The 25119-nt window shown below is 38.8% G+C and overlaps 1 protein-coding gene across 2 annotated transcripts in view; it reads left to right on the top strand.

Annotated features, from left to right (window-relative positions):
- RRP1 (ribosomal RNA processing 1) overlaps positions 1-23656 on the top strand; it is a 41592-nt gene extending 17936 nt beyond the window's left edge. The window contains exons 6-13 of one of the 2 annotated variants that reach the window (XM_036745903.1): positions 2530-2659; positions 2755-2819; positions 3071-3243; positions 9491-9582; positions 11673-11770; positions 13067-13086; positions 17231-17335; positions 19454-23656. In XM_036745903.1, coding sequence (XP_036601798.1) covers positions 2530-2659; positions 2755-2819; positions 3071-3243; positions 9491-9582; positions 11673-11770; positions 13067-13086; positions 17231-17335; positions 19454-20391 — 1621 coding nt within the window. In that variant the 3' untranslated portion in view covers positions 20392-23656. The remainder of the gene's footprint in view (positions 1-2529; positions 2660-2754; positions 2820-3070; positions 3244-9490; positions 9583-11672; positions 11771-13066; positions 13087-17230; positions 17336-19453) is intronic. The other variant, XM_036745904.1, reaches the window with a different exon arrangement.
- The last annotated feature ends 1463 nt before the right edge of the window (positions 23657-25119 follow it).

Genomic DNA, 25119 nt, shown 5'->3' on the forward strand with positions numbered 1-25119 from the left:
AAATTTATATTCACTTAATTAGTGGGCATTTGCGTCAGACACACTGTTCTAGGTACTAGGCATACAAAGATAAAAAGAGGCTGCAGTTTTTGTCCTCAAAGAACTTACCTTCTGTTGGGAATAGAAGAAGGGCTATGACACAAATAAAGATAAGTATGCCACAATGGTATGCAAATTAATTGGGACAAAGTAAAATAGTTAAATTTTTTGACATGTAATAAACCATACAAGCTTAGACATTAAGAAAAAAACTCTTAAAAGATTTCTTTTTGCTGTAGTCATTTTTTAATAGAAGATTTTGATACATCTTTCGTTACATCTTTAATTTTTCATCATGAAACAACACTTGGCTATTAAATGGAATAAATGGACTGTTTGTTGAAGAGTCCATTTTTCCAAGTGTAGCCTTGATTATAGTGCAGAGGTTTTCAATGAGGTTTAAAAAGAGTTCCCAGCCTATTGAAACATGTTTATCTTTATCTCCATCTTTCAGAAGATATGCTATGTGGCGTGGTGTAACATGTCCGAGTATTCAGTCTCCTTGTGGGAATTGTTAATAATTCCAAAATAATTGTGCCTATCACATTACTTATGTGACTTCATCATTCCTTCAGTTGGGACAAGAATTCCCACTCCATTGGAAATTAAATTCCCCAGACTTTCTTGGGGGGTGGATGTTTTATAGTCTGATGAAGATGCCTAGATCATAGAAACTCCCTTGGACTTCTGACAGTGGTTTCGGAATGAAAAAAAAAATCTTGATGTTGTCTTGCCCGTTGCTTTGTAGCAGCAATTAGCAGATTTTCATTTATTTATTTATTTATTTTTACTGCTCTTGATATTCTTGCTTCAGACTTAAAGATGTCTTCCACCCTCTAAAGGAATCCACAGCCCACTTGTTTTTTAAGGATTTAATCAGGCTGTTGTGAAATAGTTTTTCACTTCTCTTTTTCAACCATATTTTCCTTTGTGCTTTGGTCAACCTGTTCCTGTTTCATCTTGGGCTTCAAGGATCTTTGAAAAATTTGACCTATATATACTAACAGCTGCTGCAATATTTCTAACTGTTTTTGAAATGTCCTCTTTAAGAGCTACAAGTTTTACACATTCCCTTTCTTAAAAACCGCAGAATTAAAAGTAGAACAAAGGGGTATAATGAAGTACTTGTTTATGACACAAAACCCAGCATTAAACTGACTTAATTAACTAATGGTGGGGATACTAGCTCTATTAGATTCATTTGGTCAACATTAAGACTTCTGATTCAGCTTGTTGGTAAAATCACACTTGCATAAGCATTCACTGCTATCACAAAATGAAGTCATGCCAAATATTATTGATCAGGGTGATAATTATAATAAAAGGATTAATTATTATTAATAAAAGGATTGGTTCTGTAAAATTTTGACTCAATCAAAAGGCCACACTGAAGGACCTAGAAGGCCACATGTGGCCTTGAGTCCACAGGTTCCTCACTCCTGTTCCTCCCCTCCAAGTAATTAGTACCCCATTTTGTACAAGGTTGGTTAGGATAGAGTCAAAGGAGATAACCAGACAAAGTGTGTTCAGTAGTTTTTCAGTCGTTTCCGACCCTTGTGACCCCATTTTGGGGTTTTCTTGGCAAAGATAATACTGGAGTGGTTTGCCATTTCTTTCTCTAGCTCATTTGATAGATTAGGAAACTGAGGCAAGCAGGGTTAAGTGACTTGCTCTAGGTCACACAGCTAATAAGTGTCTGAGGCTTGACTTCAGGAAGATAAGTCTTCCTGTCTTCAGGACTGGCACTCTATCCACTGGCCCAGCTGCTCAGCCACACAAAGTACTCTGGGAAAATTTGAGGAGAAATTAAACACTTTCAGTATGGGGAATGAGGGAATGCTTCACAGAAGAGGTGGCATGTTTTTATGCATTTAGTAAATTGCTTGTTGCCTTGGTTAATTTTTATACATCTGCTGTTTGTATTTCAAGGCTAGAATGAAGAAAGTACCAGGAATGGTTTATATATGTATTGATGGATAAGTGTTATTTTTGTATTTTCTAAATTTATAAATAAATAAAATCTTGGAACATAGGCAGATCTATAGAATTTTATTTTCTTAAATGTATATGATTTGTCTCCCTCAGGGTTATTGTGAGGAAAGAGGTTTGTAAACCTTAAAGTGCTGTGAGTTGATGGAAACTCAAATGGATAATACCATCACTTTGTACTTCATAGGAGAAATATGGTACCCCGCTACCTATAATCATTAAATTAAATGTTATATTAATATGATCCTTTACAATAGAGAGGAAATAAGAAATTCGATTCAGGAGTCTTTTAATTAGTCTTGCTTTTTTGGTCTTTGGAATTTTTTATGTTTAAATGTTGGTATTTTTGTAGTGTTTTTAAAAACCTGTCTTTGACTTTATTTGAATAATTTTTTTCTTGGTCAACTGACTTATGACTTGAATACAAGGAAAGAATAATTAACTTTTTTAATTTTAATAACTGGGTGCCTGTTTGTACCACCCTCCCTCTGGTTCCCCCAGTCAGGTTGAACTACTTCTGGATATCCTAATGAAAGAAATTTTCCACCCAGACAGTCAGGCACCTTGTGGAGTAAAGTCCCACTTTATTGAAATCTACTTGGAAGAACTGACTAAAGTAGGAGCAAAAGAGGTAAGGAGGATCTAAATATGAGCTTTGAGGCTAGGGAATACTTTCTTCTCTCTTTGAAACTTCACTTAAACACTCTTATTATCTTTCTTAAATAGCTTACAGCAGATCAAAACCTGAAGTTTATTGTTCCATTCTGCAAAGTTGCAGCAAGGACAAAGGAGTAAGTTTATATATTGTCTTTGTTGGGCTTGACTAATTTTTAGTTGGTTTTGAGCCATTTAAGATGACTTTTTCTGAAATAATTGTTCATTTTAGGGAGGAAAAAAAGATCATTTGTGAGAGAATACACTAATGGAGAAAATAACTAGGACTCCATTGAGTTGTGTGGTTAGTTGGGATTTAAAGCAAAAGTTTACACGGATGTAACCATATTTAAGCTTCACGTTTAAAGTTCATGTTTCTCCCTTTTAGTTCTACTTTGCTGTATAGTATAGTCGGAGGTATCTTTGAAGCAATTTTAGAACAAGCTCCGTTTGCCATTGAAGATTTAATAAGAGAATTAAACGCAAATGAAGAAGACAGTGAACTTGAAGCTGAATCAGATGATATGACATCGATAAGATCACCTAGGAAGCAAAAGAAAGGTGAGACACTGGAATGAATTTTTACACTCTGTGTGGCTCTCAGTCTTTCCCTATATAAATGCCTGCAGATATATTTTAAAATAAATTTTTACCGCTATCTTTTGTTTTTACATTCCTTAAGGCTCCCCGCCCCCAACAGGGCCATGCCATGTGACAATATTTTTTTGAAAGAAAAAGAGAGAGAAGAGAAAAACAATCAGCAAGACTGATCAATACATCCAAAAACTATGAAAGTGTATGCAAATTCTACACTTTTGGATCTTGCACCCCTGCATAGGAGGAGGTGGTGATAGTGCTGTTGTTTTCTTACATTTCTTCTTTGGGGATGCACTTGTTCTTTGTAATTTTGTAGCATTTACCTTCAATAGTTGTGTGTTGGTTATTTCTCCCATTTTATATTGGTATCGGCATTGTGCATCAGCTTATATTCTTTTCATGCTTCTATTTCTTACATTTGTGTTTCTTAATTTATGTAGTTGCAGATTGCTTTTTAAAATGCCTGTACTGATTCACAGCCCCACCAACATTACACTAATGTGCCTAAGGACCCACAACCTGTCCAACACTGATTATTCCCACATTTTGTCATCTTTGTCAATTTGCTGTGTGTATCAAACTTTAAGGGTTTTTCTTCAGGCCCATGTTATGGGCCCTACTACTGGAGGTCTCTGGAGCATTATTTGAACTGTCAAGAACTCCCGGTTTAGTTTGTCTTGCCTTGATAAGGCCTGTCCAGCAACCGTACATTTGGATCCATGGGATAGCAATTTAGATTTGGAGATCTTTCCCACCTGTCAATAGGCCATGTGGCCTGCTTACGTCATAGGAAGCCCAAGTCACATGTGGTGGGAGGGGCTTGCTGAGAGGATAAGGAAGTTGTGTCCTAGGAAATACTGAGAGAGCAGTTACTACAGTTAGAGCTGAGGGAGAGAGCGGACGTGCTGTGGTGGCTGTGAGTGATTGTGGGGCGGCCCCAGCAGGGGGTCAGAGAGGCTTTGGGATGGCCGGGCTGCAGGTTGTGATATTGTGTATTGCTCTGATAGATTGGGTGAATGGCTTGTGGGATGTGGGTCTCTGGTTCTCCCTTCCATGCGGAGAGTGTCGTGTACTTGGTGATGCAGAACCACGTGGGCATCTTGACAGTTATCTATAGTGTGATCATTGCCTCGCTGATACAGTGCACTGTTGGGATACCACATAGCCTGGCTTTCAGTTGAATTCTCTTACTGTAGTGGAAAGACCTGCCTGCCTTAACTACTTATGCTATGCCTTGACCGGATTGAACAAATCCATACCTAGTTACCCTTGTATTTCCAGTGCTAAGACAGTGCCAGGCACAGGGCAAACAATAAATGTTTGTTGTGTTGTATTGTTGTACTGCAATATAATTTGTTTCCCTTGTAATCCTACTTTACATTACGCATTTCAAAACATTCTGAGAAGGGATGTGTAGGCTGGAGTGTGCTGCCAAAGTGGTCCGTGACAGAAGAATTAAGGACTCCTTGCCTAGACAATAGGAAGCTATGTTGGTGATTGTTGTATATTACTTAATGATTGTTATATGAGACTTCTGAGTTACCAAGATGATGTGCTCCCTTATATGTAACAAAAAGGCAAGAGAATATTTTTTATTAATTAATTTATTTTTAGTTTTCAACATTCACTTCCACAAGATTTTGAGTTCCAAATTTTCTTCCCATCTCCACCCCCCACCCCCACCCCACTCCAAGACAGCGTGCATTCTGATTACCCCTTCCCCCAAACTGCCCTCCATTCTATCACTCCTCCCCACTTTCTTTTATCCCCTTCTATTCTGTTTTCCTGTAGGGCAAGATAGATTTCTATATCCTATTGCCTCTACATCTTATTTCCCAGTTGCGTGTAAAAACATTTTTTAATATTTGTTTTTAAACTTTGAGTTCCACATTCTCTCCTCCTCCCTCCCCACCCACCTTCATTGAGAAGGCAAGCAATTTGATGTTGGTTATACATATGTAGTCATGCAAAACGCATCCATAATAGTCATGTTGTAGAAGACTATATTTCTCTCCATCCATTCCCCCTGCCCCCATTTATTCTATTCTCTCCTTTGACCCTATTCCTCCTCAAAAGTGTTTGCTTCTGACTCCTCCCATTTGTCCCCCTTTCTACCATAACCCCCCCTCTGTTATCCCCTTCCCCTTTACTTTCCTGTAGGGTAAGATAGATTTTCATATCCAATTGAGTTTGTATGTTAATCCCTCCTTAAGTCAAATAGAATGAGAGTAAGGTTCACTGGTTCCTTCTCACCTCCCCCTTCCTCCCCTCCGCTGTGAAAGCTTTTTCTTGCCACTTTTATGCCAGGTAATTTACCCCATTCTGTCTATCCCTTTCTCCTTCTCCCAGTGCATTCCTCTCTCACCTCTTAATTTTATTTTTTAGATATTATTCCTTCATATTCAACTCACCCCGCGCCCTCTGTGTGTGTGTGTGTGCGTGTGTGTGTGTGTGTGCGCGTGTGTGTGTAAATATTCCCTCCAACTACCCTAATACTGAGAAGGATCTCATGAGTTGCAAATATCATCTTTCTGTGTATGAATGTAAACAGTTCAACTTTAATAAGTTCCTTATGATTTCTCTTTCCTATTTACCTTTTCATGCTTCTCTTGAGTCTTGTATTTGAGAATCAGATTTTTTATTCAGCTTTGGTCTTTTCATCAAGAATGCTTGAAAGTCCTCCATTTCATTGAATATATCTGTTTTTCCCCCTGAAGGATTACTCTCAGTTTTGCTGGATAGGTGATTCTAAGTTTTAATCCTAGCTCCTTTGACCTCTGGAATATCATATTCCAAGCCCTCTGATCCCTTAATATAGAAGCTGCTAAATCTTTTGTTATCCTGATTGTGTTTCCACAATACTCAAAATTATTTCTTTCTGGCTGCTTGCAGTATTTTCTCCTTGACCTGGGAACTCTGGAATTTGGCTAATATTCCTAGGAGTTGTCCTTTTGGGATCTCTTTCAGGAGTTGATTGGTGGATTCTTTCAATTTCTGTTTTACCCTCTGGTTCTAGAATATCAGGGCAGTTTTCCTTGATAATTTCTTGAAAGATGATGTCTAGGCCCTTTTTTTTTGATCATGCCTTTCAGGTAGTCCAATAATTTTTAAACTAATCTCTCCTGGATCTGTTTTCCAGGTCAGTTGCTTTTCCAATGAGATATTTCACATCGTCTTCTATTTTTTCATTCTTTTGGTTTTGTTTTGTAATTTCTTCATTTCTCATAAAGTCATTACCTTCCACTTGCTCCAATCTAATTTTTAAGGTAGTATTTTCTTCAGTGGTCTTTTGGACCTCCTCCTCCATTTGGCCAGTTCTGCTTTTTAAAGCATTCTTCTCCTCATTGGCTTTTTGGAGCTCTTTTGCCATTTGCATTATTCTATTTTTTAAGGTGTTATTTTCTTCAGCATTTTTTGGGTCTCCTTTATCCAGCTGTTAACTCATTTTTTCATGATTTTCTTGCATCATGCTCATTTCTCTTCCCAGTTTTTCCTCTACTTCTTCTCTTACTTGATTTTCTAAATCCTTTTTGAGCTCTTCTATGGCCTGTGGCCAATTCATATTTTTCTTGGAGGCTTTGGATGTGGGAGCTTTGACCTCATCTTCTTGTGGTTGTATGTTTTGATCTTCTTTGTCACCAAAGTAAGATTCTGTAGTCTGATTTTTTTCCCTCTGTTTGCTCATTTTCTCAGCAAATTACTTGACTTTTGAGGTCTTTGTTAGGGTAGGTCTCTGCTTCCAGTTTGGAGGGTGCACCGTCCCAAGTTTCAGAGGTTTTGTGTGTTTTTCAGAGATACATCTAGGGACTTGTAAATTTTCAGTTCTTCTCAGGTGGTATGATTAAAGGAGAGGTGTTTACTCCTCTCTTGGCCTATGCATGACCACAAACACTCTTTTTTTGCCTTGGAACTGTGAGGAGGGGTCCCTTTCTACCTCCATCACAAGCTCTGCCATGCCAGTGCTCCTCCTTGCCCCAGATCCAAGCAGGGCAAAGCAAGAGAATCCTGCCTCAGCACCAGCAAAGAGATCCCTGCACTCCTTCTTTGGTCAACCACTTGATCCTCCCCCCCCCCCCCCCCCCATCTGTGAGCCTAGAGCACTGGAAGCAGCTGCTGCTACTGCTGCCACCCTGGGCCTGAGGTTGGATCACGCTGCTCTCTCACTCAGGTTTAACAGACTTTTCCTACTGCCCTTCTAAGCTGCTTTTGGCATTTGTGGTTTGAGAAGTCTGGAAACTGCCATAGCTGCCAGTGATTCAGTGCCCTGAGTCCTGATCCTGGTTTGCTGGGCCCCCATGTGTGCCAGTGCAGCCCATGCTGGAATGTGCTCTTCTCAGACCTTTCCTGTTGACCTTCCAAGTTGTTTTGGGCTGGAAATTTGTTTCACTCTGTCATTTTGTGGGTTCTGCTGCTCTAGAATTTGTTTAGAGTCGTTTTTTACAGGTGTTTGGAGGGGTTTTGGGGGAGAACTCAAGTCCCTGCTTTTACTCTGCCATCTTGGCTCTTCTCGGCAAGAGAATTATTGGACAAAGGGAGTTAAACTACAAAGTGAGAGACTTAAGGAAGACCAGAGAGTTCTCATAATATGCCAGTTAAGAAATGTTAAGGGCTTGAATTAGAGTGGGAATGATGTAAATGGAAAGGAGGACATAGCTGTGAGATGTTGAAACAAAGTCAGTAGGCCTTGGCAGCTGACTAGACGCTGGTACCCTGGGAAGGGTGGAGAGTCAGAACTGATAAGACTTTGAAACTGGGTGACTCAGCTGATTACAGGTTTAAATTTGGATATGTTGAGTCTGAATGGCTTTGGGTCATCCATGTAGAAATGTCCAGTAAGGTCTGGAGTACGCAGAAGGTGAAGTCAGGCTAGAGATGAGAGACAGATGGGCATTGAGGTGGTACAGGGGATAGAGCAAGCCTGTACATCCTGTGGCCTGTGGTCTGCTTATGGCCTGTGGGCACGCCATAGGATTTTAGGCAGCCCATGAAAAATATAAAGGGTGTTTTCCTCTGCATTTTTCGCAGGCTGCCCAAAATCCTTTGGCAGGCCATGGGTTGTGTAGGCCTGGGGTAGACTATTGGACGGGTCGTTAGGAGGACCTGAATTTGAATCCTGCCTCAAACACTTTCCAATTGTGTGATGCTAGCTAAGTCACTTCACCTTACCCTTAGTAAAACAAGGATGACAGCACTGACCTCACAGAGTTGTTGTGGGGATCAAATGAGATAACCTGTAAAGCACTTTGCAAACCAAGCTCTATGTGATTGCTGGCTGTTAGTCCAACCTCAGAATTGTTTTCTCACAACACTTTTTTAGCCATGTCAGTTATTCATTCAGGAACTGAGCCTGTGGCTCAAAGGATGAAGACTAATAATCCTTAACTTGGTATTAGTGGCCCTTGTCAATCTCATTCACAAAGCCTGTCTTCAGCTTTATTGTCCATCAATCCCCTATGCGCAGCTTTTGATCCAGAAGTATTGGCCTACTTGGTGTCCTCTGAACATGTTGTTTCTGATCTCTCTTCAGTCTGGTTCCCAACCTTTCCCCTTACCTGCTTTGTCCTAATTCCTTATTTTCCCCTTACCCTCCTATATGAATTTCACTTGAAAAAAGTCCTAGGTCAACGTGCATGTCCATAAAGCCTTCCTTTACCATCCTAGGTGCTCGTGATCTCTCTCCTTTGAAAGTTTTATAGCCTTTACCGTTTGTCTGTGGCTTTATCTACTGCCTTTGTATAGTTTTTACTGCATGTTCTTATAAGGTAGTGTACTGTAGTTAATAATCTCTCAATAAACCATTTTTTAAAATAATATTTTATTTTTTTCCAATTACATGTAAAGAAAGTTTTCAACATTTATAAGATTTCGAGTTCCACACTCTTTTCTCTCTCCTCCTCCCTCCCCAAGACAGCAAGCAGTCTGATATAGGTTATACATGCACAATCATATTAAACATATTTCCATATTAGTCATGTTGTGAAAGAAGAATCAGAACAAAAGGGGAAAACCAGGAGAGACTGTAACAACAACAAAAAAGGTGAAAATAGTCTGCTTCAATCTGCATTCAGATTCCATAGTTCTTTCTCTGGATGTAGATAGTATTTTCCATCATGAGTCTTTTGGAGTTGTCTTAGATGATTGTATTGCTGAGAATAGCTAAGTCTGTCAATCAAAAAGCCATTGTTGAGGACACGTGTATCTGTATTTGCAGGAAAGACAGGTAAAGATTCCTCCTTAAGTGAAGACAAACCAAAAGTGGAAAGGCGGAGGGATGGCAAGGGACACATCGGGCTTGTCCTTCAGGTATGTGTGGAGAGGGTCACCATTTGTACAGTAAGGTCTCATTGCCCAGGAAGGCGCGAAGAACAGAACCCTTTGCAAGCAATAGTGTTAAGATGAGAACTTACTTTCCACATTTCATTACCCGTTTGGTCTTCAAGATTTTCCTGATGTTTGTTTCTCTGAACACTACAGAAGGAAGGGGTGGGGCGTATTTGGATTTCATTTTTGTTTATTCATACTTAAGACAAAGCAGATTAATTAGAACAGGTTGGAAATAATAACGCGGAACTAGTGATTTTCAGTGGCACCTGAGAGGTAGATTCTGCTATCAGGGCTTAACTTAAGGCAAAATTAAAAGTCAGAAAAAGTTTGGTTTTTTACTCTTTTCTATCACCCTTCTCTACTCCATTCTCTTGCTTTGGGCTCTTGAGGCAGTAGTAGTTCCTCTTCCTACCCCTACCCTCACTTTTCTCCTAGGGGCACTTTAGGATCATGCTCCAAAACGATCCGATATGTAAAGAGATCCTATGGAATCAGAGGACCTGGATTCAAATTCAGCTTATCATGATTATTACCTATGTGATTTTGGACAAGAGACAAGCTTCCAGGGTCTTAGTTTCCCATTGGAAAATGAGACTTCGAGCTAAGTGGACTCTCAGGTCCTTTACATCTTTTTATCTGTCATCTATATCAAAAGCTGATCTTGTGTCAGTATTTGGAAGATGACTATGATCAAAGTAGTTGACATCCTGGAGGAAATTCTAGGCTTATCACCTCCTTGTGTTATTTTTTATTTCATTTTTTTTCTTTTTTCTTTATTTCCCTGTTATTTGTTCCTTGAAACAGGGTCCCTTTTAACAAAATGAATCCGTATTTGAGAAGCCTGTTGTATTTGTCGATGGCTGCCTCCTTTCCTTTCCAGTTCTTCCCATACCAAAGAACGTTATTTTTGCACAGGCAGAGATTCCTTATCTTTAAAAGACTTCATCATAGGAGGTCCTTAGTATGGAATCACATAAAATAGGACTCCCTTGACAGAAATTAAGTTTTTGTAAAACTTTCTAGGCCATAGATATTAGCACACTTCTACCTACTTCTTTTTCCAAAGAGTGGAGATAGCTAGGACTATAGATAGCTCTTTTTAGTGTTTGTCTAGTTAAAAAAAGAATTACTCTTGTTAGAAATAAACTCACCGAGATGTTTTGGTTAGGAAAAGGATGGCCCAGTTGCAAGAATTTTTGAGTGAAAGAAAAGGAAGAATACTCTAAGCAGGTCCAGTAGAACATTTGTTTCTTGTGGAAGAAGACAGTGATTGCCCTTCCACCAAGTAAGATAATGGGAGAAAGTCAGTTTGCACCTCAACAGGAAATAGGTGCACATGCCCTCTGAAATGGCTTAGTGTGGTAATCTATGCACATGGGTCAGAGGTTTTCCAGAGAGGTTAGCAGTCTTGACCAGACCAGATTCAGAAAATTGAGTCTGCATTGTTTAAAAAAAAAAGGTGTTTTATTTTAGTTTAGCTTTGATTTTCTCACTTCCCCCTTCCTCCCTCCCACCGAAAAAAAAAAAGAAAACCCTGTTAACACATGTATATAGTCTAGCAGGCAAATTCCCACATTGGCCCTATCTAGAAATGTATGTCTCTTTCTCTATCTTGAGTTTGTCACCTTTTTGTCAGCAGGTGGTTGTTTTTCTGTAATATTCTCCTGATTCTACTTACTTCACTCTACATTAATTGAAATACAGTCTTGCCCATTTTCTCTGAAAATGTCCATTTCTCATTTCTTATGGTGCCTAATAATCCATTATATTTGTATATCTTATTTGTTTAGCCATTCCCTAGTAGGTGGGAATTTTTGTTTTCAGTTTTTTGCTACTACAAAAAGAACTCCTGTATATATTTTTGTACATAAGGGTCTTTTTTGTTTTTTTTTTTATCTTTAGGGTACAGGCCTACTAGTGGTATTTCTGGATCAGATTGGTACGCACAGTAGCGCATCTACTATTGTGTTGTGAATAGTTCCTTTCGATTTAGGCATTTTCACACTAGAGGGGCCCAGAAAAAAGTAATTGACTTGTTTTAAGTGAAATCTTTTTTTTTTTTTGGATAGTTTAACTATGAGGAAATTGCTGATAGACTGTTTGAAATGGCCAGCAGGCAAAGCACTCCTTCCTTGAATAGAAAGCGTCTCTACAAACTGGTCAGAAAGTAAGTACTATTTGGAAACTTGGTTCGTGTTACTCTTCCGGGAAACTCTCCTGATACTTTGGTGCTTTGGGGCCATTCTCTTTATCTCTGTAGAAACCCCCCTTGGCTCTGAGATGACTCTAACCTGCTAGATGGCAGAGAAAGGATTTCATTCAGCATTCACAGTTTTTAGAGGTTATGCTTACAGTAGTGTTCTTTTGCAAATTAACTTGCACTAGAGCTACTATTTTCACTGAGGAACTCTTTTTAGTTCTTAATCTTTCTCATTCTCAACAGCTTTTGGCACTCTTGACACTGTTTTCTCCTTGTCCTGCTGCTCCTTCTTAGTCTTCTTTCCTGGATCATCCCCTCTGTCCGTCCCCTATGTGGGGTTTATCCCAGGTCTATGGCCTTAGCACTTCTCTCTTTATATCCTCTTTCATCCGCTCCCATGAATTCATTCAGCCATCATCACTTTATCGATGACTCCTAGATTGATCAATTTGTCTGTCTTTCTCGGTCAGAAAGCATTTATGTAAATATACAGTAGACATTCTATCTAGCCTTTAAAATGTAGTTACAGGTTAAAAAAAAATACAGGTTATATACCAAATAAAATGAGTTGGGGGAAGTAGTTACTAACAACTGTCAGGAAAAGCTTCTTGAAGCAGGTGGCACTTGAACTGAATCTTGCATGGAGCTGGAATTTGAACAGATAAGGAGAGAAAATTTCAGCTATGCCAGCTGATTTGTTCAAAGGCATGGAGATAGGAGATGGAATAGGAAACAGTTTGTAGGCCAGTTTGACTGGTTAGACCTTAGTGCTTGATAATGACTACTTCTATTTGCACATGCCTGTAATCTCTGCTCCTGGGGGAGGCAGAGGAGGCTGGTGGGTCAATTGGGGGTTCTGAGCTAGGGCTAAAGCAAATTTGAGTATCTGCACTAAGTGTTGAATCAATATGATGAAGCCTCTGAGAGTGGGGGGCAGGGGCATGAGCAGGGAGGGGTGAACTGAGTGAGGTTGAAAAGCAGGTCAAAACTGGAAATTGCATGCTGATCAGCAGTGGGATTGGGTCAGGCCATTGCATTTCCAGCCTGGGTAAGTTAGATCTAGTGTCTTACAATATTTTTTAAAATTGCATATTAAAATAGAACTTCTATATTTTTGGCTATTTTTCCATATGCAACATAGTTAAATAATGAAAATTTTAGGAAAGTCTACCTGGCTAGAGGTTTGAGATGCTGTCTTATGTGAGAATGTAGTACCTTTTCAGTATTCTGAAGTAATGACTTCTTTTTTTTCCCCCTTTTCAGGTTCCAGAGCCTTGCTGAAGGTAAGGATTAAATTGTACAGAGGTAGTAGCTCCCTTCTTTGAAAAGGGTTTCTGCTACTCTTCAGATTTGTCCTTTGTGGAAAAAACAATATGTACTTTGTCTTTGCAAAAGTGTCTAGTGATACTTTATGTGGAAAAGGAGGCATATTCCTTGTATCTGAGTGATGGTATGTTGTCCTTCATGGATGACACTACTAACCCTTTGTAAATAAAGATGACAGTGAATTGATTTATTTTTAAGTATATGGGATTACACATCCTTTCACTCTGCTTCTTGTATAAAACAACGTATGTGCAAGGCAGTTGGTCAGAATTAGGAAAGACAAGGTGTCTTCAAGTAAAGTTAAACTGGAAGTGGGAGGATGATGACAGAACATTTGGAACTTGTCCTTTAGCTAGGTATTTCCATGTCTTAGCACTTGGGCACTTGGTTCTCATTCCTCACATCAAAATACAAATATGATCTAGAATCCAGTGGTACTAAGAAAACTACTGGGTTTAGGTTTTTCAAGGCATAAGACTAAGTGTATGAGTTTGTTATATCTCACTGTTTAATTTTTAGAATTTCCTTGTCACTTATTTCTTTGGGGCCTATAGAGGTGGATATGGGTGTGTGTATTTGTATTGTTTTAGGCTTGGATATCTGTCCAGAATTTGTTTTAAAAACAAATTATTATTTAGAACAATCTGGAGATAATTATTTGGTCCTAAAAAAGAACCTGGTCTAAGTCCTTTTTTTTCCTTCTCATTTTTAAATTTCTTTTTTATTTTTAGTTTACAACATTCAGTTCCACAAGTTTTGGGGTTCCAAATTTTCTCTCCCTCCCATTCCTCTAAACCCCCCAAGATGGCATGTAATCCAATGTAGGTTCTACATATACCTTCACATAATAGTCCAGTTGTAAAGAAGAATTATAACCAATTGAATAAATCATGAGAAAGGAGAAACGACCCCCCCCAAAAAAGATTAAAAAATAAGAGAGCAAAAAGATTGCCTCAGTCTGCTTTCAGACGCCATAATTCTTTCTCTGGATGTGCATAGCTTTTTCCATCATGAATCTTTTGGAGCTGTCTTTGAACCTTGCATTGATGAGAGGAGTCAAGTCTATCAAAGTTAGTCCTTACAGATACTGTGTGTCTATAATCGTGTATAATGATCCCTGGTTCTGCTCCCCTCACTCAGTATCAGTTCATATAAGTCTTTCCAGGTTATAATGAAGTCCATTTGCTCCTCATTTCTTCTAGCACAATAGTATTCCATTACATTCATATACCACAATTTGTTCAGCCATTCTCCAATTGATGGGCATCCCCTCGATTTCCAATTCTTTGCTACTACAAAAAGAGCTGCTATAAGTATTTTTGTACATACGGGTCCTTTTCCCACTTGTATGATCTCTTTGGGATATAGCTCTAGAAGTGGTATTGCTGGGTCAAAGGGTATGCACATTTTTATATCCTTTTGGGCATAGTTCCAAATTGCTGTCCAGAATGGCTGTATCTGTTCACAACTCCACCAACAATGTAGCAATGTTCCAATTTTCCCACATCCTCTCCAGCATTTATCATTTTCCTGTTTTGTCATGTTAGCCAATCTGACAGGAGAGATGTGGTACCTAAGAGTTGTTTTGATTTGCAGTTCTCTAACCAATAGTGATTTAGAGCATTTTTTATATGCCTATAGGTATTTTAATTTCTTCCTCTGAAAACTGCCTGTTCATATCCTTTGACTGTTTCTCTTTTGGAGAGTCTGAGTTCTTTTCACTGGTACTGTAATGAGCATCCCCTTCTTTCTACTCATAATAGTGCTTTAAGATTTGCAAAGTGCTTTACATTTTATGTCTTTTGATACAATGGCCCTGTGAGATGGATGCTATTTTACAGATGAGGAAACTGAGATTGAGAGAGATTAAGTGACTTGCCCACTCATAGTCACAACCATGATTCAGGTTTTTATCACTTCTTACTTGGACTACTTCATTAGCTTTCTGACTGGTCTCCTTGCCTCAGATTCTCCCACTCTAAGCCATCCTCCACTTAACTGAGTGTTGCATCTGTATCTGTGCATTATTTTGTTTTTTTTAATGTTGAAAGTTCTACACTGCCTGGCTCCTTCCTACCTTTCCCAGTCCTCTTAAATCTTACTCCCCACACAGACTCTCTAGCTACTTTGGTTTGATAGGATCACTTCTATCAGGATTCCTTCCCCCTTCTTCCCCTTCCTTAACATAGGTTAGGCTAGTTTTTTCCTGAAAGGAGACAAGGCCATCCCTGGGACATGATTGGTCCAAGCACTGAGGCTCAAGTGGTACCTCTGTTGACACAGCTTCCCGATAACCTCTGGTTCTGTTGATACAGCTTTATGGTTACCTAAGGACATAAAAAGGCCTACCATCATGGAATAAAGACATTATATATTTGTTGAATGTTCCAAGACCATGCAAGTCACCACACCCTATCATGCTGATTCAGTGATTTCTATGTGGAATTGAGGGACTCCTTGTTCTAATTTAATATTATACTATAGCTAAATAAACCTTTCATTGACTATTGAATGACCAAAGAGTACTTCATTTTGGGCTTGAATCTAAACTAATAGGGTACTGGCCTGAGTCAGGCCTACCTACTGACAACACCTGGCCTTCTTGCTATTCCTTCAAAATGATTCCACATCTCACATCTTCATGTCTTGACACCGGCTGTGCCCTAGGCCGGGAATACTCTGCCCCTGTACCTCCCAGCTTTTAGTTACCTTGACTCTTCTCATCTTACCTGCTGCAAGAGGCCTTTTCAAGTTCTCCCAGCTGCCAATTCCTTCACCTTTCAGGTTACCTTCATCTCTCTCTCTCTGCATGTCTTTGTATATACCTTGTTAATTAGATGTTATTTCTCCCATTACTCCATATAATCCATGAAGGCAGGGACTGTTTTTTTTTTTTTGTCTTTCTCTGTGTTTTCTGCACTTAGACTAGTGCCAGGAATAAAGTTAGCATTTATTTAGTAAGTGCTTGGTGACTGGACTGACTTAACTGTATAATGAGTAAAATATGCAAACTACAGACTGTTGTCAACATTTTTATTGGTCAATATAGAATTAATGCAGTAAGTCACAAAACCTGTCATAATTTTTTTAAACCCAATGATTTCGTTGGTAGGAATTTTAAGCCCACCCCAAACAAACATGAAAACAACCTATCTATAAAAATATTCATAGTTGCTTCAGTTATATTGGAAGCAGCCTGTACATGCAGTAAGTGCTAACAGTGGCTAAAAGAGCTAAGATTGATTACTGAATTGGAGTACCGTAAAGCCATTACACACACACACACACACACACACACACATATGGGGCATCAAAATGCAATAAGGAAAAATCTATATGTGGTGATAGTGAAACCCACACAAATCAAACCATAGGCATATTTCATGCAAGTATATGAAAAAGGTGCCAGAAGTGTTGAAATTTTGAACAGTACTTGAATGAGATGCTGAACAAAGTTTTTTCTTATTTGTTTTGTTCTGTCTTTTTCAAGGCTTAGGGTTTTATGTAAGATTTGCCCTTTCTTTATTATTTAGTTAATTTTTATAATTATTAAGCTTCTAATAAAATTTTTAAAAATACTTATGTGAAGATGAAGTTTTTCTGTATTAGAAAAAAAGACCGATTGTTTTCTCAATAGTTTCATTTGGGATTGCTAAGTATAAGTACCTCTGAATTATTTTTCAAAACACTGAGCTTTTAAAAATCTATAATGTATTAGATGTAAATTTTTTTCACTGCCTCAGAAATGCCAATTTATGAATATATTGTATTTGCCAATTCTGATTGATACATCTTGCCCTAGATTTTGGAGACTTGAGTATAAATATTTGCTTGTATAGTAAATATCCCAAGTAGGGATATAAAATTGTTGTACTTGAAAAGCTACACGAACTGGTTTCTTTCAGCTGTGATGTCATATAGATGGTAAATGGTCTTCTGTTACTGAACCTTAGAATAGTACTTTTTAATAGAGAGGTTCCTTCCTTTCATTAAAGGAAATAATTATGTAGAAGGTAAGTTTTAGGTTAAGGTAAGGTGGATCAGGTGAATAGTCAAATAAAATAAAAAGCAATCTATTGAACTTGACTTTTGGTCCAACAGGCATATTCCCTCAAGATGGCCTTCCTCAGCGTAAAAAATCGAACAAGAACAAGCTTCAGCAAAAGAAGACTTGTTTGCCAAAATCAAAATTGCAAAAAGAGAAAGGTAGGAGACCAACTCAAAGTCTGGGGATAAGCTGTGCAATTTGTGCTTAGGGGAGGCCTTAAGCTTCCGGGTTAGTAAAACTACAAGTTGTCTTAAGTTCCTGGGCCAGGAAACAAAGGGAAAACTCTTGATTAGGTAATGAAATACTACATTTATAGGGGGAAGCTACAGGAAGATTGTGATAATTATCAAGGAGCAGAAAAGTAGCAGATGAGGGCTGAGGTGGTTGATGCTGTAAATTTTCTCATTGACTTAGGTATGGTAATGTGGGTTAGAAAGTTGCTGTATTGATTGTAGGTATGGGAATGTGGATTAGAAAATTGTGAATAAGTCTGGCCTTCGGGATACTTGATTACCACAGTGCTTCCAGATCCTTCGTTTTGAAGGTCCATGATCTTGATTTTTAAATTATTAGTATACTTACCTCTGTGGAGAAGAACTTCTTACTAACCAGATTCACACTAGCCTAGCATAGTAGGTGAACATTGAGTATACATACAGTGTCCTAAAAGTCCCACTGCAGTTTTAAGCTCTTAGAGCTTAACACTGTATTTGTCACACAGACAATAAAGCCGGTAGAAAACTCTTTCCCAATCATGATACCTGGGAAGCCTAATTGAAAGAAGGTTATTTGGTTAGTAGAATAATAGCAAGATAGTTTTTAGGATATTAAAGTAGCCCGATGAATGATACTAACAAATTAATACATGTAAGATTTCTAGATCCTTGATATCATTTATGAAGGTTTTAAACAAAACTGGTCCTAGCACTAGTCCCTGATAAGCTCTTGTCTCTTTATGCCTCTCCTTGCTTTTTACTTAATAAGTAAGCTCTTAATAAAATACTTGTTAAATTATGATTTAACTGATTCTAAGTCAGGTCCTTTTCCTTAACAAAATGGCATCTTCAAGCCATGGTGACTTAAATTTTTAGTCTTGATTATGTAAGCTCTTCAAAATGTAATCCATATGGTGGTTCGTTATGTTGCTGCAGAAATCCTTTTTACGCTGTACTCTTTCCATGTTTCCTTTTACCATGCTTTCATACTATTCCTCCCAGCTCCACTTTTCAGTCTTCCTTTGCCCTCATCTTTTCATTTCACCCCTGGGACCTCTGCAGGATCACTAACAAACTTCCTACTCAAGTTGAACTTGGTGAAGTGCAGTGATGTCGAAGTCAAGTAGAAATGAGGGCTCCTAAACTGCACATAAGGGTCCCCGTGGGCCACATATTGATTAAGGTTTGAAATGTAATGTCTGTGTTTTATTTATTTGTTAAATATTTCCCAATTACATTTTAACCTGATTTGGGCCCACTCAGGAGTTTTGTGGGCTGCATAGATCCCAAAGGTCTCATGTTTGACACCTCTGTACTTTATAGAATATTCTTCTTGGAGTTTAGATCTGGCCTTGAATCTTGTTTCTCATGCTATTCTCATGTATGATGATGACCTATCAATTATCTTCTGTGCTCAAGGTCCTTCACCTCTAAAATAAAGATAGTAATACTTTAATCATTGACTTTTGCTCCAGGCTATCTCGGCACCCTCCTGGAGAACTGGGTGGTAAAAAGACATACCACCACAGGAGGCATCCCTCTTCCTTTGTTATTCCTTCTTGTCTAAGCTGCTGGCTGCTCCCTGGGCTTGGATGAAAATAGGAGCCAACTGCTAGCTATTCCATCTTATCAGATGGAAGAGCACTAGTCCTAGCCTTGTCATTCAGTCACTTTTGTAACCTAAGGAATCTTAAAAACTTGATGCCTGCCCCACCCCTGCCCCCTTAGGAATCAGGGGACTTTCCATCTGCCCTGAAGCTCTTGTCTCCTCTAATCAAAGTGTGAGGTCTTTGAGAGCAGGACCTGTTTTCTTCTTAGGTTCTCAGTGCTTAGCATGGTACGTAGCACATACTACATGCTTAATAAATGCTTTTTCATCCAGTCACACTCCCACATAATGATAGGTAGCCAACATATAAATAGTTGTTGATTTGCAATGGGATATTATATTTTTATATATATATATACACATATATGTATATGTATATATATATATACACACACACACATTATATACATAAAATATATAATATATAGATATATTTTTTGTCATTTTTACAGGGAAAAAAGATGAAAAGCAGAATATGGAGACAGCTGTGACTTTTGAGAAAGATAAGTCAAGAGTTGTGAAGAGGAAGGGGACGAATAAAAGGAAGAATATGAGTACTGATTCTTCTTTTCCGAATGACACAGGCATGTCTGATATAGCTGTTCCCTTAAATCCTCAAAACAACAGCTCAGGAAGAGCATGTAAAAGGAAAAAGGGTCAAGGACCAAAAGCCACAGAAGTAACAGATGGCCTCCAGGAGCCAAATAAGAAAGATGAAACAGAGACCCAAAAGAATGGAAAAAAACAAAAATCAACAGACCTTGAAGTGATGCCAGCCATTGGCAAAAGCAAGAAAAAAGATGCTTGTAAGAAGGGAGAGACCAAGGAACAGCAAACGAAAAACTTGCACACCACACTTCAGAAGGCTTATACAGAAACTCCTGCTGTGAAAGGATTGCCAGCACATCCTATTATTTCCCCAAAGCCAGAAAGTAATGACATAGGAACCCCTAAGTTGGTCACAAAGCAAAGGAAGCGAGTTGTTAATGGAAGCAACCACATTGTTGCCCCGGTAGCCTCAAAGGTTTCTTCAGAAATGGTTGATCTGAAAGAGTTACAGTTAAGTAGAACCAGTGACCTAGAGTCAGAGTGTCAGGATATAGATAACACTAGAATGATAAAAAAGAAACATAAGTGGGATAGTAGAAACAGCGTTGTTCCTCCCCAGAAAGATAAGGCCAAGTTACCCAAGAGGGAATTGGTAGAGAGTACAGAAAACCCAACAGATTGTGATTTTCTTCCCTCACCAAAAAGGCCAAATAGGAGTCGCAGTAGATCAATAGGTTCCTTAAAGAGGAAAAGTAAAGGAATTTTTTGGTCTCTGGGACCAAGGATGATTTTCAGATCTCCGGGTAGAAGAGTAAAAAGAAGCACAAGGAAAAATCTTTAATGTTTTCTGAGTGTTAGGACTAGTTTTCTGGGTGATCTTTGAGGATTCTAATTTCCAAAAAAGAATAAATAGGTAGAAGAAATGTTTTCCATCACAAGGCAAATAAGCATTCCAGGATGTCATTAGCAAGGAATCACATTAAAAATATTACTTTTTCAGCAGTAAAAACTGAGTTGTGGCATACTTCAGAAGCATGATTTCTTTTTATTTGATAAAGGACTGTAGGAAGAAGATTCATAGTGTTTGAAAGAAATGGAAAGACCTGTAATAAAAATGACTGTAGAAGGAACCAGACCTTGAAAACATGAATTTTCAACCAAGGCTTTTCTGTATTTCATAAAGTATTTGTCCTTACAAATTGGGATTAGCTCTTGAAATATGTTAGCTGTCCTGGGTTTCTTGCCACTGTGAATCACTTTTTTTCTTTTTTAATGTAAATAGTATTTTATTTTTTCCAATTACATGTAAAGATAGTTTTCAACATTCATTTTTTTTAACAAATTTTGAATTCCAAATCTTTGTCCCTTCTTTCTCCTCAACACAGCAAGCAGTCTGATATGTTATACATGTGCAATTATGTTAAACATATTTCCACATTAGTCATGTTGTTGTGAAAGAAGAAACAAAAGAAAAAACCACCTCCAAAAAGTGAAAATAGTATCCTTCAATCTTCATTCAGACTCCATCAGTTCTTTCTGTGAGTCACTTTCAAAGATGAAAACTGTATGGCTGGCCTTGGAAAGCTCTGAGCCTAAAAGTGAGTTTTTCATTTCAGAAAAATGTGAGTGGGTCATGTGAGAAGTAGAGGGGAGCAAATTGGAGAAAACAGTGCTAAAGACTCTCATTAGAGTTGGAAAAAATACAGGACATGGGCAATTAGATGGTGCAGTGGATAGAGCACTGGTCTTGGAATCAGGAAGATTCATCCTCCTGATTTCAAAACTGGCTTCCCACACTTAGTAGCTGTGTGACCCTAGGCAAGTCACTTAATCCTGTTTGTATCAGTTTTTCCATCTGTAAAATGAAGAAGGAAATGGCAAACCATTCCAGTATCGTTGCCAAGAAAACCCCAAGACACAGTCATGAAGAATTGGACGTGACCGAAGTGACTCAACAAAAAAGACATTGGCACACTTAAGACTCCACTTTCAGCCTTAATAACAATATGTGATAGGACATCCAGTAGTGGTGATAAGTGCCCATGAACATTTTAACAGTTTGGGGACCATACACTGTAAGTGTGAAGATAGCATATGTAATTATCATCACAATCCATGTGTTTTTTTTTTTTTACTGTACCATCACTTTCTGTCCTGCTAATCCAATAAAAGACAAAAGAGTGAAATGGTTTTTGCCCTCAGGAGACAACATTTGTGCGCACGCGTGCACTCGTGCATGCTTAGTTTCACTGTAACACAACATCTGCTTTCCTAAATAGGCCTTACAGGAAAAATGGAGTCCAGTAAAATGATAGGAACTTAATCAAAACAGTAGCATAATTTAGTTTATGTTAAATGGCCTCTTAAGGACTAAGCTGGCAAAGTTGGGTTGGCTGCAACTCCAGGCAGGCCTCAGGGCTGGAGGCCATGGTGGAAGATGGGTGTGGTACAGAGGAACCCTCCTCTCCCCAGAGCTTTTGCTACACCAGAAGACATACAGTAAATATTTCACTTTACCTTGAAAAAGACCAGATGTTTGCTTGTGGAAGGAAGTGTCAGAAGAGTTGTAGCTTTGTGAATTATTGTGAAGTGCTGTAGTTTTCTGTCTGATTGGTTCTCAGCAAAATTCTTAAATAAGCAATCAGAATTTGCTTTATGTTTAAATTGTAATCTATTATGTCAGTCACAGAACATACTTGAACACACATTTGTGTCTATATATGTATGTATACAGATGCCTACATGCATATGCAAAATATGAGGTAATTTTGGGGAAGAATATGGTAGTTGACTTGAGGGGGGTGGATCAGTCAAGCATTTAAGCACCTACTATGTGCTAGATGCTACCTGGGATCAGGAAAGGCATGATGTAAAAGAGGGCACTTGAGCTGAATCTATGGAAATGGAGTTATGCAAGGTCAAGAAGATTGTAGTATCAGGGAATGGCTTGTACAGGTCACCCATAGATGGGAGATGACTGGAATATGGTTTGGCAGGACTGCAGAGTATAGGAATGCGTAAGGTTGGAGAGCTTCAAAGGCCAAATTTGAGTCTAGAAGTAATAGGGAGCCACTAGAGTTTATTGAGCGAGCAACTGACATTGTTAGAGGAGCCTGTGTTCACATTTGCACATCTAGGTTGGTAGATGTGTGAGTAAAGAGAAGAAGGTGGATGTGAGGGATGTGGTAGAATACACAAGATTTGATAACTGATAATATATGGGAGGTGAGTGAGCATGAGCAATTATGGATGACTCAGATTGTAAGCCTGGGTGTTGGGAAGGATGGTGGTGCCTTAAAAAAATAGGGAAGCTTAGAAGATGAGTGGCTTTGGAGTGAAAGAAACTTATTTTTTACTTGAGGCGTGTTGACTTCGAGGTGTACATTGTGAAATGTCCAGTAGTTGGTGGATTTGAACTTAGAGGAGAGACTAGGCCCAGATATATAGAACTAGTAGTCATCTGTTTAGGGGTAAGAAACCCATAGAAACTTAGGAAGTCACCAAGTGAAGGTATAGAGTGAGAAGGGTGGCCCAAGACAGCTTTGGGAGACATGAGGCATGATGTAGGTGATGAACCAGCAAAGGAGACTGAGACAGGTAAGAGAAATGAGATGTGGTATGAAAACTCTGAAAGGAAAGTATCCAGGGGGAAAATGTAGTCAACAGCGAACAAAGATGAGAATTCAGAAAAGCTATTGGGTTTGGCAGGTAGGAGACTTCGGTAAGTTTGGAGAGGGCTGTTTGAGTTGGTTAATGAAATCTAATGTCAGATTGTGTAAGTTAGAAAAGTGCGTGGTGAGACGAGGTTTTGTGGCATCTAGGACTGTAGGTAGCTTTTTAAGGGAAGAGAGATGACAGGTGGACAACTTGAAGATCACAGGGTTCAAGGAAGGTTTTCTTAAGGAGAGGGGAGATTTGGGCCTATTTGTAAACAGCAAGGAACTAATTATTTGAGAGAGAAATTGACAATGAGGGGATGATTTGGGAGCAGTCTGCTAGTGAAGAACAGAAAGGATTGGATCAAGGGCATGTGTGGAAGGATTAACTTTGGCAAAGGAATGGGCTTGGCTTCCATTGGAAACCAGAATAAAGGAGAAAACGGGCTAATATCAAGGGGTTTTGCAATGTTGAGAGGGTGGGAAGTGATTTTAAAGTCTGTAGTCTTGTTTTCAGTAAAGGATGAGGGCAGTTTCTTAGCTGAGTTGGAAGGAGGTGTTAATATGGGAGGCTTGAGGTCCTAGACAGTTTGAAGTAGCCTTGATAACAAGGTTGTTTGTCCTTTGTTTTCAAAGAGGACCATGATGCCATGACATGCAAGTGAAACAGATTTAAGTGAGGGAGGGCTGTGAAAAGTCACCAGCCTCACTTTCTCCTCCAGAGCTATCTGGGCTAGTGGCCAGATAATAGATCAGGATGACTGGAGGTGGCTCAGGATGCAGTGGGAGACCTTGGCCTTCTTAAGCTAAGGTCTTTCACAGGTCTCAGTTTGACTGAGGCAACACCCATTCAGTGATTAAGGCTAGGTAAGACAGGAGGCAGAGAATGGCCTCTCTTCAATGGTGTATCTGAGGTAGAGTGGAGGAATAGATCATGGGAGTTAAGTACATTTGAGAGACTAGGAAATTAGAATGTTTCAAGCAGCATCAATGTGTGGAAGTCCCCTATAGTATGATGGCCAGTTCAAGCATCTGAATTGTGTGATAAATTTGGCTAGTCAGCCTCAAAAGGAGAGGTTGCAGTGGTGGTAACAGGTGTATTCTGGAAGTGGTAATGGGGGAACAAAGAATGTTCATCCTTTTCTTCAGGGATTGGTGTGTTAAGTGTTATGAGAAGGTGCAACCAGTGTCTAGATTGATGAATGCCATTCATAAGAGATCCCTCTCTTTCTGTTTCTCATTTCACAACATTGAGATGCTCTCTGCTACCACCTATTTTACAAGCCTCATTTCTCCCTCTACATGTTAAAGTGATCTCATTCCATCCCGTTGCTTCCAGAATATCACCACACTTAACACTGTTGCTCTCTCAGTGATCTTCAATTGCTCTCTGTCTACTGGATGCTTTTGCTTGATAATTTCTTGAAAGATGATGTGTAGGCTCTTTTTTTGATCATGGCTTCCGGGTAGTCCAATAATCTTTAAATTATCTCTCCTGGATCTATTTTCCAGGTCAGTGGTTTCTCCAATGAAATATTTCACTTTGTTTTCTATTTTTTCATTCTTTTTGTTATGTTTTATAATTTTCTTGATTTCTCATGAAGTCGTTAGCTTCCATTTGCTCCATTCTAATTTTTAAGGAATTATTTTCTTCAGTGATCTTTTGCATCTCGTTCTCCATTTGGGCAATTCTGTTTTTTAAGGCATTCTTCTCCTTGGGTTTTTGGAACTCTTTTGCCATTTGGGTTAGTCTATTTTTTAAGGTGTCATTTTCTTCAGTATTTTTTTGAATCTCCTTTAGCCAGCTGTTGACTCGTTTTTCATAATTTTCTTGTATCACTCATATCTCTTCCCAATTTTTCCTCTACTTCTCTAACTTGCTTTTCCAAATCCTTTTTGAGCTCTTCCATGGC

This window comes from Trichosurus vulpecula, chromosome 2 (assembly GCF_011100635.1).
Source record: "Trichosurus vulpecula isolate mTriVul1 chromosome 2, mTriVul1.pri, whole genome shotgun sequence".
In the NCBI taxonomy this organism is placed as follows: domain Eukaryota; kingdom Metazoa; phylum Chordata; class Mammalia; order Diprotodontia; family Phalangeridae; genus Trichosurus; species Trichosurus vulpecula.